The 19930-nt window shown below is 40.1% G+C and overlaps 1 protein-coding gene across 3 annotated transcripts in view; it reads right to left on the reverse strand.

Annotated features, from left to right (window-relative positions):
• Nucleotides 1–268: 268 nt before the first annotated feature.
• The window catches only part of CEP43 (centrosomal protein 43), a 35792-nt gene continuing 16130 nt past the window's right edge, over nucleotides 269–19930 (reverse strand). For 2 of the 3 annotated variants that reach the window (XM_082047475.1, XM_082047474.1), the window contains 6 exons: nucleotides 17671–17888; nucleotides 14956–15065; nucleotides 13565–13633; nucleotides 12801–12840; nucleotides 12061–12154; nucleotides 11017–11664 (listed from right to left, as the gene is read on the reverse strand). In XM_082047475.1, the coding sequence (XP_081903601.1) occupies nucleotides 11590–11664; nucleotides 12061–12154; nucleotides 12801–12840; nucleotides 13565–13633; nucleotides 14956–15065; nucleotides 17671–17888 (606 nt within the window). In that variant the 3' untranslated portion in view covers nucleotides 11017–11589. Of the gene's footprint in view, nucleotides 583–1823; nucleotides 1924–11016; nucleotides 11665–12060; nucleotides 12155–12800; nucleotides 12841–13564; nucleotides 13634–14955; nucleotides 15066–17670; nucleotides 17889–19930 lie in introns of those variants that run through there. The other variant, XR_014183520.1, reaches the window with a different exon arrangement.

The following is a 19930-nucleotide window of genomic DNA, read 5'->3' on the forward strand; positions in this document are numbered from 1 at the left end:
GCGGTTGGCTTATCACAGCTCAGCTTCTGGACTCCTGTACTGTTGGAACCAAGGAAGGAGAAAATAAGCTCCAATGGATTAAGTTTGCTTGGTCTGGATGATCTCTTTTATGTTCCTACCTGTTGAAAGTTTGTTTCATTTCACTTTCCCAACCCCTCAAGGCAGCACAGGGAGGACAAGCAGCAATGGAATGACTCCTTAGCAGAATTCAGCTCTATTGTGCAGGAAAAAAACAGTCAACCTGAGCAAAGCATGGTAGTGACAAGAAAATTTATAAATGCTGTTTATTACAAAGGACCATGCAACTGGACAGTCTTCAGTCTTCTTCCCATGACAAACAGATCCTTGGTGATCAGTAAGAGCATTGCAATACAACAGCATGAGTCAGGATGCATCCTTTTTTTTAAAAATTCAAAGACCACAGAGCAAACCACATTGGGAGACGAGCAAATGAAAAAGAAAAAGGCTGTTCTGCAAGATTTCCTGTTCCGTGATGCATGGGTAATTGGCCTATATTTGTGACCCCATTTTTCTTTCAGGTTTGTGGCTGTACTGCAGAGATTCGATCCTTTGGTACAAAACCTGCGCAGTGAAGGAGCAGGAATGGTCAATGCTGGGTGCCGAGTCTTGTATGAGGTTCATGACTCTGTAACTTGTATGCTTTCTGGCTTCCACACAGCCTTAAGCCTGAACCGAATCTTAAATGCTTCTCTTCAGCAAAGGGACAAAGGAAAACATAGAAAGAGACGATCAGCCCCCTCTCTCTCAGGCACCTCCTTCTACATTGCACCCAAACCTGAGCTGCTTGGCAGAGCCAAAGCCCAAGGTGGGCTGGGGCTGTTGCTGCATGTGCTGGTGAATGTGCTGCAGCGCGGGCAGAGGAGCTCTGTGCTCCGGCTCCAACCACTAACAAGGGAGACGGGAGGAAGTAACCTTTGTGGAGCTACTCCTAGAAATGGTGTGTTTCATAGGCAGAACAACTCCTTCCATGGTTTGCACTGCAAATAAGCCATGCCTGCTTTGTGCACTGCTAGAGCTGCTGGGTTGTACGTATTTCTGTTACACAAAAACCAGCAGGTCAGAGCTATGAGATCACATAGTCTACATGAGCTGCTAATTCATGTAATTCTTCATCTTGTCCCCAAAAGCATTTTTTCTAGCAAGTCCCCTACAAAACCAGGCCACAGCCAAAGTCAAAGTCCCCTTCTTTTTTTTTTTACAAATGGGATTCTGACTTTCTGCTTCGAAACCAGAGTGCTCCTCACAGTTAATCTCTAACGTGCTGCTGCTATTTCTTCAGTCTTTTTAATGTTTAACTCAAATTAATCCCCATATCTGCCGCTCCCTGCTCTAAAGTGCCCAAGCCAGTATCTGCTTCACTACACAGAGCATGGCGACCCAGCCCAGGGAAGGGAGCACAGCTTCAGCCACCCCTTTGGCAACAAGAAGGCAGTTTGCTGCGCCAAGCCACAGCTCTCATGCTGACTGAGGACACTCTCACCATTTCAATCAGTTTTGCATATCTTGCTCTCTGCTACCACCCATTGCTTTCTCAGCTTCACTGTTCTTTGGGCTACTTTCAGCTCATGGGTATGCACTTGATTTCTTTTCCTTTGTATAAACTGGATGGCTTTGGATTATTTCAAAGTGGTACTTGGCATTCATTTCTGCTCATATTTTTAGTACCTCTCTGAAATCCTTTGCATCTTTCCACAGTTTGGCTTAATTCATGTTGATATTTAATGCAAAATGGGCATCCATGCAAGGAAACAGTGCATAAAATTTACTGTGTGTTAACATCAGACTGGTTTATTCTACCTTACCTTCTCAGGTTAGACAAGACCTATGGCTCCAACGCATTCATTTTTTTGACTGGTACTTTCAACTCCTTCAAATTAAGTAGCATCAAATTAGCACATGAAACTAAGGGAAAAGAAAGTATTAATATTAACAAATTTTATTTTCTCTTTCATAGAAGAAGTCCACAAGAATTTATCTTATTTCTCTCTGGGAACACCAGATTTCCAATGTCCTCACCTTCCCACATCTGTAACCACTCCTTAAAGTGACCTGCAGTGCAAAAACCTGCTCTAAATTCAGACTTTCTCATAGTTTCATTAAACAGTTTCTGATTTAAGTGCCTAATTTAAAATTTCACTTAAGGCTTAATTAACTTAATCTATTAAGTGTAATGGAGGAACACCAGTTCGGCAGTGCTACATTTTACAATAGCTGAGGCAGGAGGCAGGGCTTGCTTTGTTATGGCAGCACCCATTACTTAAATCTACAATTCATTCCTTAAAGAATTTATCTAAATTTCGTATTTCACCTATTAATGTGTGTTAGACTATTAAGTTTAAGTGTAGATAATTCTCATCTCCAAGGTCCCTTTAGTATTTGAAAAATAAAACTAATATTTTGTAATCCCCTCTTGGTTTGCTTGGAATTTTTTTTTAACTACTTATCTTTCAGTTTTATCAGTTTCCTTTTAATAAATGGAGCACAGCCCTCCTACTTTGCAGTTGAAAGGAGATGAAGAAAACATCGGCCAAAATGTCAACCACTCATTTGAAACATTTAGCACTATAAGGGTACCTTTTCTCAAAAAGATTGGCAGACAAAATTTAGGTTAAAACCCAGCTCTGTAAAACTCTCCTTAGGTAGGAAAATACTACATTGATTTTAAGGAAATGCATGCTTCAAGATTTTGCCTAAATTCATCCCTAATTCATCTATAACCCACAATGATTTAGACTGTTTTAAGCACCTTTATTCATGTTTAGAAAGGGTTGGAAGCAGTGCTCAGGGTGGAGGCAGGACAGACGGCGCTGGGCAGTGACAGGCACGGCCAGATAAGCTGCTGCCCTGCAGCCTGTTTGCACACAACCTGCCCCTTATACCCCTTTTCCCTCTGTTGGCCCACACTTGCTCCATCAAACCACTGTGATCCCTCCCTTAGTTCCCTTTTGGTCCTGGCCCTAAATATCCTATGACAGGACTTCTCCACTCCCAAATGGTCCTCACTGGCATCCCACCATGAGTCCATGCCTCTGTAGGTGCCTCAGCACATAAGGTGTCCTAGGGACTTGCCTGGGTGACCGTGGGCTGGCTTCTCTCTTGTGACAGTCCAGGGAAGAGACAGGGCAGGGGGCTTTGGGGGCTCCAGCTGCGTATTGGGACCCGCTCACCGTACCACCCCTTCTCCTCGTTCAGCATTTCCCAGCCACGTTTCACCTCCTGGGAGGGCTGCACTCCCCAGGCAGGAGACCCAGTGCAGCTGCAGGTATCTTCTCAGGGGCTCGTGCCTGCGTGGCTGTGGCGTGCAGAGCCTCACAGCCGTGAGCGTCAGGACCAGAGCTGCAGCATCAGAGCTACCGAAGTTACCTTATTCCCCATCCTCCTTTCCGTTTGTGGAGACAGACAATCACATAACCTAACGAAAACCACCAGAATTATATGCCTAAAACATAACATGAACATGAGTTTACAAGTATTTCTGCCACAATCACCCAAGATAAAAATGTAACCGGAAACGCTGCTCTGCCACATGCCATCCCTTTCCCAATAGTGCACCTTGCAGTGTGCCCTGAAGGACATCTGCCAGCCAAAACGGACCACACTGTGAGCATGAGGTGGAAGTTTTTCCATTTCAGAGTAAAAAAAAAAAGCTGAAGCACCTTTCTTGCTATGAAGATGTATGTGATACCTTTGCAGGGGAACTGTGTGACTGACCTGATTTTAGTATCTCGTATTTGCTGTGGTTTCCCCAAAGCATAGAGCAATTGAAACAACAAAGCTGCTAAGAAACTGAAAAACAACTTTTAGAAACCTTATGACTTGTTTTTAAACACAGTTAGATCCAAGGGTAAGGATGAGCTGCAGTTACTCACACAGTGCTCTATCCACTTACGTTCTAAGTTCATATTTTTTAAGAGATTCCTTCAAGGACATATGGTTTAAAACTCCATAGTGGGGTCAATGTTAAACAAATTTGCAAATGCTGGCCTTTCTCTGTAGCACAGTTTGCATGTACATGAACATCTTCACCAATAAAACGTGACAAAACTGTTTCTACATGCAAACAAGGTAGTTTGCATGCAGACAGCCAGATTGAGTCTATCTGTCCTCATAATAACTGATCTTGCATATAAAGGCCCAATGCAGTAGAATCCTGGAATAATTTAGGTGGAAAGGACTCTCAGGAGGTCCACCCTCCTGCTCAAAGCAGATCTAACTTCAAAGCTATATCACATTGCTCTGTGTCTGTCCATTTGAGTTTTGAAAATTTCCAGGCACAGAGAATTGCCAACCTCTCCTTTTTGTTCTGTTTTGTTTTGGTTTTTCTGTTTGTTTTTTGTTGTTGTTGTTGTTTTTATTTGACATATGAAGCTGGAATTTCTCTTGATGCTATTTGACTGTTGTCCTTTTAGTGGGCACTCCCAGGAAGAGTCCAAGTCTTCTCCCTGTACACCCACCCATAAGTGTGGAAGACCACAGCTTAACCACACACTTTTACCTTCTTCTCTTCTACAGGCAGAACAGCCCCAGCTCTTCATAGGTCACTTGCTCCAGCCCCATCACCCTCCTCTAGTTCCTCCACTGGACTTTATTGGCATCTCCACTGGATTTTATTGGCATCTCTTGTACCAACAGAGCCAAAAATGTACACGGTGCTCCAGGTCTCGCAGAGAAATGGATATTAGGGAAAGAACTGCTTCCCTGTTGGCTACATGAGCACAGCCAGCAGGCTGACTGAACTCTTCAAAGCTTTCACCCTTCAGAGCTGTCCCCAGGACTTTTTCCGCAAAACTGCTTTTCACCTAGCTCATCTGTCCACAATTCGGCTACATAGATGCTTTGGGAGACTTTGGCTAAAGCCAAAGAAAATGACAACCACTATTGCCTGCAAAGCCAATTACTTCATGACAGGTGACCACATTGATGAGGCAGAATTTGCCCTTCATAAACCCATGTTGGCTGTTCTCACTCACTTTACTTTCTTTCACACACTTATAAGTGGCTGCCACAAGGATTTGCATCAGATGTCCCAGGGATTGAGGTCTGTAGCTTGCGGGAACCTCTTTCCCACCTTTTTAAAAGGTTGATGTAGCATTTTCCATTTTCAAGTCATCAGGAATGTCCCTTGATCACCATGACCTTTCAAAGAGGCTTGAGAGCAGACACTGCCAGCAAAGACAGAGATGAAGAAGGAACAGTACAAGTCTGTTTTCTTTACATTCATCACCTGGTCACCCACTTCATTCAGCAGCAGGTCCACATTTTCTTTCATCTTCCTTTTACTGATGTCCCAATTGCAGAAAACTTTCTTACTCCCTTCACATCCCTTGCTAGTTTCAGCTCCAGTCAGCTTTTGATGTCCCTTGTACCATTCCTGCACACCTGTGCAGTTCCATAGTCATCCCTAGTAGCCCACTCACACGTCTGCCAACCATACAGTTTTCCACATTTGAGCTCAGCCAGTAGTTTCTCAGTCAGCCAGTCTGTCCTCCTGCTATGCCGATGCATTGTTTCACATGTGGAAGGAATCCTTTTGAAAGACAACCAGCTCTGGCCCTTGTACCCCTCAGAGCAGCCTCCCACGGGCTCCTACCAAACAGAACCCTGAACAAGATAAGAGGTTCACTTCCCTGAAGTTCATGACCATTACTCTGCTATTTGTCTTCTTCTCTGCCCTCAGGGTTTTTAACTCTGTCATCTCATGGTCATTGTAGCCAGGGTTGCCACTGACTATTGCATCTGAGCACTTTTTCATTACTCCTGGATAACAGGTCTAAAGTAACCATCCCCCTTTTCCTGACCAGCACCCAAGTAAGAGATGATCCCTGACACACTCTAAGTCTCCCAGCTTGTGTTCTGCCATGTTGCTCTTCCTACAAAACAGAAGTGGTTAAAAAATCCCCATGAAAACCACAGCATGCAACCAGGAGACTTCTTCAAATCGTTTAAGGAAGGCTTCATTCTCTTCCTTTTCTTGATCTAGAGGTCCACTCCAGGTGCCTACCACAATATCCTCTTTGTTGGCCTCTCCTCTAGCCATGATGACAAACTCTTGGCAGGCCTGTCATCAGGGCTTTTTCTATGCTCTGCACATTCAGAGTACTCCTCTGTGGACCTCCAGCCCTCCATTTTTCTTCCATGCCTGCTTTTTAAGCCCATGTCCATCCACCGCAGCACTCCAGGAATGCAAGCTATTCCACCATGTTCCTGTCATCCCAGCAATGTCACAGCTTTGTGACTGCACAGACTTCCTCTTTCTCTTGGTTACTCTGTTGCACATTTGTTTGAGTAAAAGAACCTCAGCTGATCCCAGTCACACTGATTTCTTGCAGAGAGATGTCCCTCCCTTCTTCTCTTGTGTGTGCTCCCTTCAGCTCCCAGATACCCACAAGCTTTGGTCTCCACTGTGGGAACAGCAGGACATGTGGTTCCACACCAAGCAAACTGAGTTTAAACTCTTCACAAGGTTAGCAACCCTGTCAGCAAAGACAATCTTCATCAGGTGCATTCTGTCTTTTCCTAGCAGGCCTCATTCCTCAAAGAGGGTCCTATTGCCATACAAAAAACAAAGCCCTGCCCATGACAGCAGCAACATACTAGAGATGGGTTCAGGCAAGGAACAAACAAGTATGATGGGCAAGGAGGTGCCTTCATACCTTTGAAGAAGGAAGTCCCTGATTACTGTTACCTGTCACTTCCTCTCCACCTCCATGCCTTCAACAGCATGACTAGATGCATCCCCCAAACAAACTCACTCCCTTTCTTGTTGTCAGGGCTCTACAGATCTCTCAGTAAGCATCTGCAGCTGGAGAAGAAAAAAAAACCCAAACTTACTTTTTCCTCCATGGGAATCCCAGCCCTTCCCTGGTTAAACATTGCCTCTGGCCTTCCTCTCCTTCCATGCAATGGGGGATTTGGGTTCTTGCTTTTACAATAACCACAAAGTACCTTTGCCTTTCTGTCGGCATTCCTGATGCCACACAGCCTGCTTCACCTGGCAGCTCAGTGACCTGACCAGAGCACAGCTCCTGCAGGTGAGGCTACTGTCACCCTCAACCTCAGAGAAGCTCCAGGCACAGCCTGCAGCCTGCATCTGGACAGCCACATCCTTCCTAGGGTTATATTTGGGTTGAGGTCTCCAGTATGCTGTGGTAGTTGTTCCAGCTAGTGCTAAGGACTGTGGCTTGTGGCTGGTCACCATCACCACTGTGTGATCTACTGGTCTCAAGGGCTATCTGTGCCCTTGCTGTTCACCCTCTTCCACTGACTCCCTCCTATTCGCACAGGCTGGTCACAGTGGTCCTCAGGCATTAAGAAAGAAGATGAACACAAGACTGCTCTGCCCCTCCATACTCAGCAGACAGCTTCTCAGTCTCTGTTCTCAGCTGCATTTCTCCCACCCTCTAAGCCCCAGCACCTCCAGGCAGGCAGCTTCCTGAGGCACCAAACAGGACACAGACACCCAACACACACCTGCTTTGGCCCCTCTGGATGTCCTGCTCAGGATGCAACTCCTCATGCTGCTCCTTGTTCCCAGCTGCAGTTTATTCAGCTTGTAAACATCAAGTCCCTCTCCTGCACTGTGCTTAATAAAGCTTTAAAAAGCCTTTTCAAGTAGCTTACAAAGCATTCTATTCCCTTATGCTGAACAACAACATGCTTAGGCAAAAAAACCCTCAACTCTAAAAGCAAATGTTCAGTTCACTGAACAAAGCAAGTGTTTGCCAAAATAACCTTTTAATTATATGCTCAACTTCGATGCAATGTCTCTACTACTCCTCAACTACAGTACCACGACAATGCTGGAAGACTGCACTAGTAAAAACTAATGAAGTTCCATCCTCTTACTGTAGTTGAATACTCACTATTCAATTTATTGACTATTTTTCCCCAAAAGGTAAAAAGGACTTTGTTGACTGAGGCAATTGATTTCAAGGCTTAGGAGAGAATATTTTGCAGCACATCTCTGAACAGCAAGGTATATACTTATTTTGCCTTCTGAAATATTAAAAATAATAAATTATTGGAAAAAGTTACACAAGAAGTTTAGAACTGTGATTGACTTTAAAAGACATTATGGACATGTTTATAAGAAGTTATATATTGTACACGCAAGGGCAGTTAGATGTGCTTTTCCTGTTACCCTGTATTAGAGAGAGGGGAAAAAAAAAATTACAGCAGCAACAAATTTTAGTACTTCAGTAGCCCCAAACTAGAAATTGTACACTAGAGGTGATTGGGCTTTGGAGCTTCATATTTTCTGTTTTCTTTCTCATTTTTATTAGGACAATGTAGTACTCTTCATGATACATAAGCAAAAGAATTGACACTTTTTGATGTTCATTGCAGTTTCATCAGAGGTTCAGTCTGGACATTGAATAGCCCGGTTCTTTTTTTTTTTTTGTAGTAATCAAGACAGTCATGTTGCAAGTTATGTGTTTGTAATGAAAACGTCAAACCAAGACCAACCGAAAAACTGCATCTGGCATTTCCTGAAATGAACACAAAGCACTGTAGTCACCTTGCAGAGTTTTAATTCCTGCTCCATAGACAACACTAAAAGTTTGTTAGTTTTTATCTACAACTGAACTGAAACATCAATGGCTGCATTCTTTCCTGAAGAGACACCTGGGCTTCGTAGAATGTATTTCATCAGTGAAAATTACTATGCTAAAAAGCAAACAAAGAAGTAAAACACTTTGTTATCGTCATCACCCAATCACCATGTCAGTTACAGAAGTGTTTTAAGTTGCCCCAAGAGCTAGATACACTCTCTAAATAAGGACCATATTGTCAAAACAGTCTAGAGCTCAGAGTGTCTTTATTCTAGCTGGGGAAAACATCACTTACAAGGAAATACTGGATCAGATGTGCTGTGGTTTCTCACTTAGTTTAAAAAGGAAAAAAAAACCCAACAGGAGACAGGTATAGTTTTTGTAATCCATCCTTATTACCACAGCCATATTAATGATTAATGGCATGGAACTATCAGCCATACCTCAGTCCTTTTTTTTTTTTTTTTTTTTACTTACTTACTACTTTACTTACCATTTTCTTACTTCTGGAAATCACAGGATTTGTTAAACAAATTACAGGACCTAAGTGTTTAACAAAACAGCGTGTTCCTAACCAGACCTAGTTGGTACAGAACTGCACAGACCAGTCATAAGGAAATGCAAGATCCTTTGTGCCTAGAAGAACCCTGAGCACACACACATTCTCCACTGCGGACTGGACTAACTCCAAAAAAGACATCTTTCAAGAAAACCCCCCAAAACCCACAGGGCTTCCTGAACTTCCCAAATGTTAAGATTTTTGATTCAAGAAATTTCAAAAACACTATTTAGCCAGCACAGGAGCTTTATTTTGCAATTTGAATTATTATACACAATTCAGTAAGAGCCCACAGGAGGAACAGCGTGGAAACTTACCACCACTTTTTGGCTTTTTCTTAAATTAGAGCCAAACTGTGAGGTCTCCAATTAACCCCCAAGGTAAGAGAACAACACTTTGCTGTTAACAAGAGTCATGTTAACAAATAAAATATGTAATTAGATATTTAAAAGGCCACATCTTCAAATGCAATTAGAAATAATTTAATAAAGTTTTTGCTTCTTTTGGTATGATAAATTTCCACATATCCTACCACTAACAGAACATCATGTTTTCCTAAGACATGTAAAAAAGCAAACAACTCACTCTCTACATTATTCCATACTCCCTAAAAATGAATGCCAGAAAGCAATTGTTCCCAGGAATTCAAGTGGAACTTTATTTCCTTCATACATGGTGTTGCTCTTAAAAAAAAAAAAGTTCAAACTTGTCATACATAGTATCTTGAGGCACAGGTTCCCCCACACTTAAAGGATTTTTTTTCCCTACACAGGATGTATCATACGTTACATCATCGTTGCTATTCAAAGTCTATGGCACATGGATTTTCTTTTTGGGAGGTAAAAAAAAAATTCTCCTCTGTCTTTAGTTGCAACAGTATGGCACAAAGAACTCAACACCATTGCTAAATACTCTGACTTTTTTCTGCTGGCTATTTTGGGGTGCACATAAGTTAAAGGCACACTTTTCCCCTCTTCTCTCAAATTATTTATGTACTGTACAAGCCTAATTTTGCAGCACTTTACCATGCCTGCTGGCCCAGTGCAAAAGAAGATTTAAGTTAGCATCCAACACTAGTAGCAGCTCTATATGCTTAACCAATGGCTTTAGTCTAGCATGCTACTTCCACTGTGATGACCATTGATGACAGGCCAACAGCGCTCCAGATAAAAATTACAAAGCCTAAAAAAAAATTAAGTTATTTATATTCACTTACATGTATATTTTCCAAATGTGTTCACAATGTTCAAAAAGTGCACATTTTTAAGTCTTTTGTTTCAGTATTACAAATGTCCATGACCTATATCTTATAGCAGCGCCATGTACAACAGTATCATTAAAGAACTGACAATGATTCCGTTACTGACCCTGTTTTGCAAAAGTGTAATTGAAATCACAAGAATTTGCTCTTAGCTAGAACTTAGTGTCCATAATGTCTTCGGTGTGGTATTTTTAAATATTTGGATTTAATTCTGTACAGCAGTCAGAATCTGAAGAACAGAAGGTTAGTGGCTTCACTTTTTGGCGCTCATTTTTATGTAACAAGGATTTTCCAGAATGAAAGTGATTTTACAGCACATGAAGAGCCCTCGATCATAAAAGCTCCACAAACCATTACCATACTGTTAAATTATCAAAAAACAATAAGATTTAGTTAAAGATTTGTGGATTGTTACAAAATTACTTTTAGTGATTCAACAACAGATAACATTGATGAAACTATCACACACAAAAAACAGCTTAGGTCTTCACATCCGTCTGACAAACATATTTAAACAAGAATATTTGGACTTGAGACTAGTGCTAAATTTAGCTCCTAAATTTAGCTATATTTTTGAGAGCTTAGATACTCTCAACTTGATAGGCCTTTTTTTTTTAAAAAAAAAAAAAAAGTCCAACTTTCAGAAGAGTCTGAAAACAGCAGTTTCAAGTAAGTCTGGAGCAATTAGGTATTGTGGCTAGAGTGACTATAAATATGTACTACATGCTTGACAAAACTGTCTCAAGAGAAGTGCGAGGAGAACCACTACCTCTGAAAGTTATTGCTTTGGTTATCTTTGAAAAAAAATAAAATATCAGACTGTTACATTAACAGTGCAAGTTCAATACAGAGCCACAAGCCTCTCTGTAGATGCTCTCCATTAATTGTTTTTTTTTTTTTTTTTTTATTATGCCCACTGCCAGCAATGGACATTTTGCTTCGAAAATCTACTTCCTGCTGTAAAAGGTTTAGCTGGACCAAATGAGGAAAATAATTCCAATATTAGACTCAAATGGGAACACACTATTTCTTTTAGTTCTTGTTAAGAATATTTAAAAGCCTTCTCCAGCCACAGTCTTTTTGAAACACAAGGCACAAATAGGGAGTGGACATTTCAGCAAAAAGTGATTGTCTGAAATTAAGAGTCCACAGCAGTCTTCTAGTCCAGCACAATGAAACATTTTTGCTGTCCAACTCTATGCCACGTCTTCTAGATAGTCTGCAACATCACTTAACTGAGAAATGGTAAGGTCTTGCGTGATGCCTTCAAGCTAGAAAATAAATGAAATAAACTCAGAAGTCATAGAAAGAGTAAGTATTATTTCTTGTACAGTCCTTCATATAGCATCGCATCCTTTTGGCCTCAAGTTCTTTCAGTGAAATTTCAACTCCTTTAAGAGTTGTTCAGACAGATCTTGAGATAGAGGGATAAGACATCTCTATGCTGGATACTAAACCAGTCTTAAAAACAGTTTAAATGCTTAGACACAGGCAGTCAACTGTGCTACCAAACAATTGTGGGATTTTTGTTTTGTTTCTTTAATCAGCATAGTATCTATCTTGGTAGGAATACCAGGTGTAAAATGCCATGATAATGGCACATTCCTTCACGGAAGGAAAAAACAGAAAGTCAAGACAAGATCAGATGAATGTAAAGAAGAACATACTTTATCACTGGCATTTGACTCTTCCGTTTCCACAGAAATTTCATCTATTTCTTCACCAATACTGATATCACTTTTTTCTGAGCGATGACTAGTACTAAAAAGAAAACCATAAACATAGAAAATATAGAAAAGACTTTCTTTCCAAACATCCATGTATTACATTCACCTTCCCTTTATATCTCACATTTGATTTGTATTTCACTTCCTAGCAAGTTAAACATGAAGTTACTTAAAACCCTGTAACAACTAAAGGCTTTCTACCTAGACGAAGCCATAATAAATACTGATAAATACTTAGACCTCAATCCTGCAGCTTACAACACCAATACCTTCACATCCTAAGGATGAGGCTGTTAAATATTTATTACTGACTACTCATGATTTATTTCTATTTGAATACTTCAGTATACACCATATTAATTGCCTAATAGTATTAAAGTGTTGAAACATTGCTAAGTTCATGGTTCAAGAAAAAAACCTTCCACAGAAAAACTAACTTATCATCTAAAAGTTAGCACCAGGTTTTTAAGGAACTCATTAACCCTACATAAAAAGGATTTTTTAAAAAAGTTTGTAACTATATATAATAAAATATCAAACTGAAGTTTAAAGGTATTCAGAGATACTGACATATTCCAGCAAGTGACTAGTTGAAATGTTATGAAATAATTCAAATACGCCAGGGGATATGCTAATAATGTATTAAATACTGTGCTACTGCAATATCATCCTTCTCTTACCTGTTGAAGTCATCAGCATACTCATCGTCATCTCCATTTCCTAAATAATTTTTAAAAGGCATTAATCAAATAAGTTCTCTCTTCAGGAAATGCAGAAAATAATCTATTCCTTCACCAAAATACATGGTTTGAGAACCAGCAAAAGTGGGAGCAGGTTACATCACAGATTAGGAAGAAAAACTGAGTTTGCAATTAATCTCAGTCTCATTTACATAAACTGTTTTGAAACTGAACATACATTTTCAGGATGTTGACTACATTACTGAAGACAAAATTTATATACCTGGTAGCTCTATTTTGAGAGAGAGTTGATAATTCTTGTATCGCGTTATTTTCATATTGTTCCTAAAGCTTACAAGACAACTTTCAAAGGTGAAGAAGGCAAGTAAATATGCCACAGAAAAACAGTAAGACTTGTCTATCTTTTTCTGCAAATATAAACCTCCTCTTTTCTTAGAAATGTAGACCACAAAATTTATCACTTGACATTAGCAAAAAAACACACAGAATGAATGTAATTTTTGCTCATGTGTAATATACTAATCCACATACAAGACATCAGTTCTCTTTTCTGTATTCCCTTAGATCAGATCTTGCTCTTAACTCCAGTAAGATTCACAATGGTGTTAAAGAGAGTGACAGAAGTAAAAGCTGAAGATTTTACTTTAATACACGTATTTCAGTTTCTCAGATTCCTCTGAGAAGCTGAGCCAGAACTTAGAGTTAAAAACATCAGATCTTACTCATTTTTAACAGTTACTTGCCTAATTCTAGAGAACTGAGTTTTGCATTCGCCAACCGCAGGTCTTTCAAAACAGAGTTTCTATTCAAACCTGTGACAACACAAAAACCTTATATCAGAAATTTGACTTATGACTAATAAGATCCTACTTAAACATACCCATCAACAATTTATAATGAGTGTTCTTTTCATAGAACAGTTTGGGTTGGAATGGACCTTTAATGGTCATCTAGTCCACCCCCCTGCAGTGAGAAGGGACATCTTCAACTAGATCAGCCCCTTCCAGCCTGGCCTTGAATGTCTGCAGGGATGGTACATCTTCCACCCCTCTGGGCAACTTGTTCAAGTGTTTAACCACCCTCACTCTAAAAAAAACTTCTTATATCTAGTCTAGATCTCCCTTCTTTTAGTTTAAAATTATTACCCCTTGGTCCTATCACAACAGGCCCTTCTAAAATGTCTGTCCCCATCCTTCTTATAAGCCCCCTTTTAAGTATTGAAATGTCACAATAAGGTCTCCCCAGAGCCTTCTCTTCTCCAGGTTGAACCACCCCAACTGTCTCAGTCTGTGCTCACAGGAAAGGTATTCCAGTCCTCTGATCATTTTTGTGGCCTCCTCTGGACCCCCTCCAACAAGTCCATGTCTTTCCTGTACTAAAGGGCTTTAGAGCTGGACACAGTACTCCAGATGTGGTCTCACCAGAGCAGAGCAGAGGGGCAGAATCACCTCCCTCAAGCTGATAGACAAAGTTTCTTTTGATACAGACCAGAAAACAGTTGGCTTTCTTGGCTGTGAGTGCACATTGCTGGGTCATGTCCAGCTTTTGATCCACGAGTAGCCCCATGTCCTTCTCTGTAAGGCTGCTCTCAGTCCCTTCATCCCCAAGCTGATGATGCTGGGGGTTGCCCCAACCTAAGTACAATAACCTTACATAATTTTATAGTATTGTATGGTAATATTATATCCATTTTCATCTCTGAACTCTGTTAATACTTAAACTTTAGCAGCAAACAGGCACAATCTCCCAGTATTCAGGATCAGATTTTACAACATGAAAGCAAATATCTCTAAAGAATTTAAGCAAATAATGTAAGATAATAAAAATTAGTTAATTTAGGTTAAAAACTGAGCAATAGAATTTTATACTGCTATAAACTGCTTTACACACACACAAAAACAAGTGCAGTGAAGTATTCAGTGCTCTAAAACATAAGACGCCCCAATAGCAGCACAATATATCAAAACCTGTATGCAATCAGTGAAAAAAGCATCACTACGAAGCACATCACAACCAGGAGGGGGCCACATACAGTCTACTTAATCACATTTGCATCTGAACATGTACCTCATTAATTACCTTACAGGAAATATCTCCTACATTCATCAAAACACAAACACATGTGAAAACTTACTATCTGGCTCCTTTAGTGAAGGTGCGCCTGTCAGGGAGCTTAACCCACTTTTTAGAGGCGGTGCATCAGAAAGGGATGCTAGACCTCCTGCTTTATTAGCTTCAGTTTTCCTGAAACAAACCAAATAAATAAGTACTCCACAGAGCTGTAAAATGTGCACAGTGACTTTCTTTTCTGTTATTTATTAAATTGTCATAAAACTAAGCCAGCAATATTTACAGCAAAAAGAGCAAGGGGAAAGGACTATTCATTCTGCAATCTTAAAAACAGGAGGCAGTTTACTGGCACAAGCATCAAGCAAGACATTCAGTAAGAAAGTCACTTTCTCACCTATGCAAAGACTTCTGTCTGCCTTCTTTCACAGACAGAGCTCCTGCACCTTCAGCAGCATCACTATTTTTATCAAGGAGCCTTTTATTACCCCCACATGTAAATGCAGCCAAAAGAAGAAAGATTCAGATATAAATCAGTATTCAAATTGTTTGATTTAAAACTAAAAGAGAAACTATTCATACTAAGAGCAACCAGTTCACTGAGTGAAAACAACCCAGTCATTGCAAGATAGACCTTATCATTACAGGTAAAGTTTACTTGCCTAATATCTATTCCATTCATATATTTTAAGTGTTGAGTTCAAACACTACTTGCAAGTAAACGGTGAAGAAACGCTATTAAAAAACATCGAGATTTTCACATTTAGCATTACCAGAACTGTTTGTTACTATTCTATTGCTATCAGCAATGGACAACATTTGAATCATTCGTTATATTTATAGCATCATGCATATCATATATTAAAACACCTCAAAATTTTGAGCAATGGGTCAGAGATCTAGGGACAATGAAAGTATGCATCATCTCTTACTCTGTCCTTAGTAACTGCTTTCTCCCTTCTTTTCTAATGCACCCTTCTTACAGGAGTAGGCAAAGCTCCCATAAGGAATTTACCTTTTTGCAAACCAAGCAACCCTGGTGCCTCTCCTTACTCATCACCTGGGAGTCAGCACATCAGCACAACATACCACAAAGGGATTTCACCTGAACAATATGTTCTTTTTACTCCTCTAGAGGAGCTGCCAGGAGGGTAGAAGCAAGAGACTCAGAGACAGCTCAATTACAATTGGTTGCTAGCTCATTCATTAGTAACATACTCAACAAATCCTATTATGGAAAATTACTATATCTACATCACAATAACATTATGAGGTACAAATTGGTGGACTGTGGACTGTGACTCTACTACAGATGCATAATTTGAAAACAATAAGGAGTTTCTCTACTAGAAAAAAAATCCTTATTTTACTGAATAATTAAGTCTTTTTCTTGGACAACATGAGGGAAACTACTGTCAAACTGACTTGCAAATGCTTCTGCAACCTCTTCTGGTAATCTCCATTAAGCTGAAGAAATTCTCCAATTACTGGAGCACAATGAAAGAACACCATGAAATGGTCTTGCAGCATTTCTCAATAGAGATATTTAAGCTAAGCTTTGACGTAACTTGACATAACACAAAGATAGGTTTTACAGTTTTATAACAAAGATGTTGTATAGTTCAGTCACTAGTTCTTGTTTCAAATTGTATTTTTCAGTCACACTCCATAGATGAACAATAAAAAAATGCCCTTTAGAAGCATCTGCAAAATTGACATATACAGAAATAACATTTGACTGAAACCACAGAATTGCACACAAAAGATGCTGCGATGTGATGAGTAAACTCCCCACTGTGAGAAAACTTTTTGTACTCTCATGTCCTGGTTTCAGCTGGGATAGAGTTAATTTTCTTCCTAGTAGCTGGTATAGTGCTCTGTTTTACATTTTAGGATGAGAATAATGTTGATAACACATGGATGCGTTTGTTGTTGCTAGGTAGCAAAGGACTTTTCAGCTTCTCATGCTGTGCCAGGTGCACAAGAAGCCGGAAGCAGGCACAGCCAGGACAGCAGACCCCAACTGACCAAAGGGATATTCCTCACCATTTGACCTCATGTTCAGCATATAAAGCTGAGGGAAGAAGAAGTGGGGGACATTTGGAGTGATGGTGTTCGTCTTCCAAGTAATCGTTATGTGTGAAGGAGCTGTGCTTTCCAGGAGATGGCTGAACACCTGCCTGCCCATGGGAAGTAGTAAATGAATCCCTTTGTTTTGCTTTGCTGCATGTGCGGCTTTTGTTTTATGCATTAATTGATCTTTGTCTCAACCCACAAATTTTTACCCTTGTACTCTTCTGATTCTCTACGTCATCCCATCAGGGGAAGCAAGCGAGCAGCTGTGTGGTGCTAAATCACAACATCACAGTTTATGGGGACAGTTTACACATTCACCAGATTTTTTTATATTCCTTACAGGTACCTGAAGCTCTATCCCTGTCATTGTCCACTTCCTTTTGTGCTGATCACCACTGCAGCTCTGCTGCAAGAAGAAACACTGATGTCTGTGCCTCATACATGTTCATTCCAGCTGGGGACCTTACATAGTCTGATGCATCTTAAAGTGATACAGGTTTTTCCACTCATGGTACATCCAAGAGATGCCAGATGACATTTCAGAGACCAGAATCATAGAAATGCACATTTCAGAAATAAAATGTTACGGATCTCAGCACTCACATTTAGAAGTGCCAATAACCAAACATCAGCTAGCTCTCAGAGGCCTGTGAGCATATTGAGGACAAAATACACCCATATTAAGTAGAACATCCACATTACTTACCAGCCATAAGTTCTTTCTGGTTTGGGTATAGGATCATCAAAAAAAGAATCTCCCTCTACATCATCTTCATCCACACCTGGATCACTTTTTTCTTTGGTATTTATGTCTTTGTTTTCTAGTTGAGGATCTAGTTTTGTTTCATTAGGCAGAAAATGAATGCTGCTTTTGCTTGCTTCTCCTGATGAGACACTTCTATCGCTTTGAGTGGTTTCAGAAGCCTTGAAAGATAAAGAAAAAACTCTCACTGAAAGAAACAATTTATCTTGAAGAAAATCCATATAAACCGGGTTTATGTCTTGTAATACTGCAAGGTGCTAATACAAACACACAACATAAAATATACACCTACCAACACTTATAAAAATTTTTCTCAAATTAATAGTACTTCTTAGGAATGTATTAGTATCATCAGCAATCACACTAGAGAAAAATGTCATTTTATTACTTTAGAAAGTAAGTGCGCTTTATTGTTGCTGCCTTTAAAAAAATTCTTCCATCCTCTGCATTGCTTTACTATCTGGATCACCTTTATTATAAAAGCAACCAATTTTTAAAAATATTGGTCATCAAATAAAAAAGTCTACAAACAGACTGATTCTTACTTCCTAGCTTTGACTATAGGGAAGCTGGTTTGTTTTACAGCCTGAAAGATACATGATGCTTTATTGGTATTATCTTGCAACTGGTCTATGAAAAAAATGTTACAGCCACAATAAATCAATTTAAATCCATGCATATTTCTCTAACTTCCATAACAAATGGTAATCTCTGCAGTACAATATTAGGTTTTAAAGTAGCAAGTATAAGACGACTGCAGTTAGTGACACTTTGTCCCTCCAATATTTTATTTCCTATCTTTGAGAAACAGAACTGTTGTTGAAAAGCAAGCACTTAGTTGTACCCTTACTGGATTAAAAGAGAAATTACAGCTACTTTTCCGTTCCAGAGCATGAGAGAGTGAGTTGCTGCTATCTCATTTGAGAAATTAGAGGCACAACAGTTCGCCTTTGCTTGAATTCACATATTGTAAAGTTTTCCTGAAGTGAAATAACTACTTTCAAATTGTAGTGATATATTAACCATGACTAAGGATTCAAAAAGCAAGATGCCTACCTTGGGTTTCAGACTAATGGTGTTAATAAATCAGCCAGTGGTTTCACACTCGCACTTAAGTTTAATTCTTTGTAGCTGCCAAGAGCTGTGGTCTTGGTCTCTCCTAGCATGCTCCCTTCTACATTACATCTGTTGGTTGCCAAGTCACAGTCAAAGTCAGTTCAGCTCACAGGTTTGCTCAAAAAACACCAGAGAATCTCAAGTTTCAATCAGGAAGTCTAGACTGTTCAGGTAACTTCCACCTTGCTCCAGCCAGGACTGGCTAAAATTTCTTCCCTCTGCATTATTTTTACTCCATGTTGCATGGGCAGAATGTTGCCCCATCCTGCCTTTTCCAAGGAGAGAGAGGACCAGGAAAAAGAAAAACTAAACAAAACAAAACACTAATAATTATAGTCCTATTGAGATTTCCAGTACTTGTTCTTAGAGGCCTATGAAGTCCAAACACCAGCTGATGCTGTTTCTATCAGGAAACATCCATACAGAAACAATTTTCCCCTGTTTCTGAGAAAAGTGTATTTTTGTGGAGGATTCAGCAACACATTATGAAAAGCATTTCCAGAACATAAAATCATAGAATATTCTGAGTTGGAAGGGACCCACAAGGATCATTGAGTCCAACTCCTGGCCCCGCATATGACAACCCACAGTTCACACCATGTGTCTGAGGGCATTGTCCAGTCTCTTCTTGAACACCGTCAGGCTTGGGGCCGTGACCTCCTCCCTGGGGAGCCTGTCCCAGTGCTCCACCACCCTCTGGGTGAAGAACCTTTTCCTAATGTCCAACCCAAACCTCCCCTGGCACATCTTCCTGCCATTCCCTCACGTTCTGTTATTGGTCACTAAAGAGAAGAATTTGGTGCCTGCCCCTCCTCCTCCCCTTGTGAGGAAGCTGCAGCCACCATGAGGTCTCCTCTTCATGTTCATCTGTCTCTCACTGTAATGGAATTACCATTTGCTTGCCATTGAAAATGGGTATAAAGAATGCAAAAAGCCTGATCATAAATTGCAACTTATTGGAAATTATATTCTACTTGCAATCTTATAACATTAGAATGAGGACTTAAATAAAAGTGTTATCAATGCCTCAGCTGCTGCTGCATGCCCTAGGTATTTGACTCTTTAACAGTTGTGTTCTGACAATGCA

This window comes from Streptopelia decaocto (genome assembly GCF_964273445.1).
Source record: "Streptopelia decaocto genome assembly, chromosome: 3".
In the NCBI taxonomy this organism is placed as follows: domain Eukaryota; kingdom Metazoa; phylum Chordata; class Aves; order Columbiformes; family Columbidae; genus Streptopelia; species Streptopelia decaocto.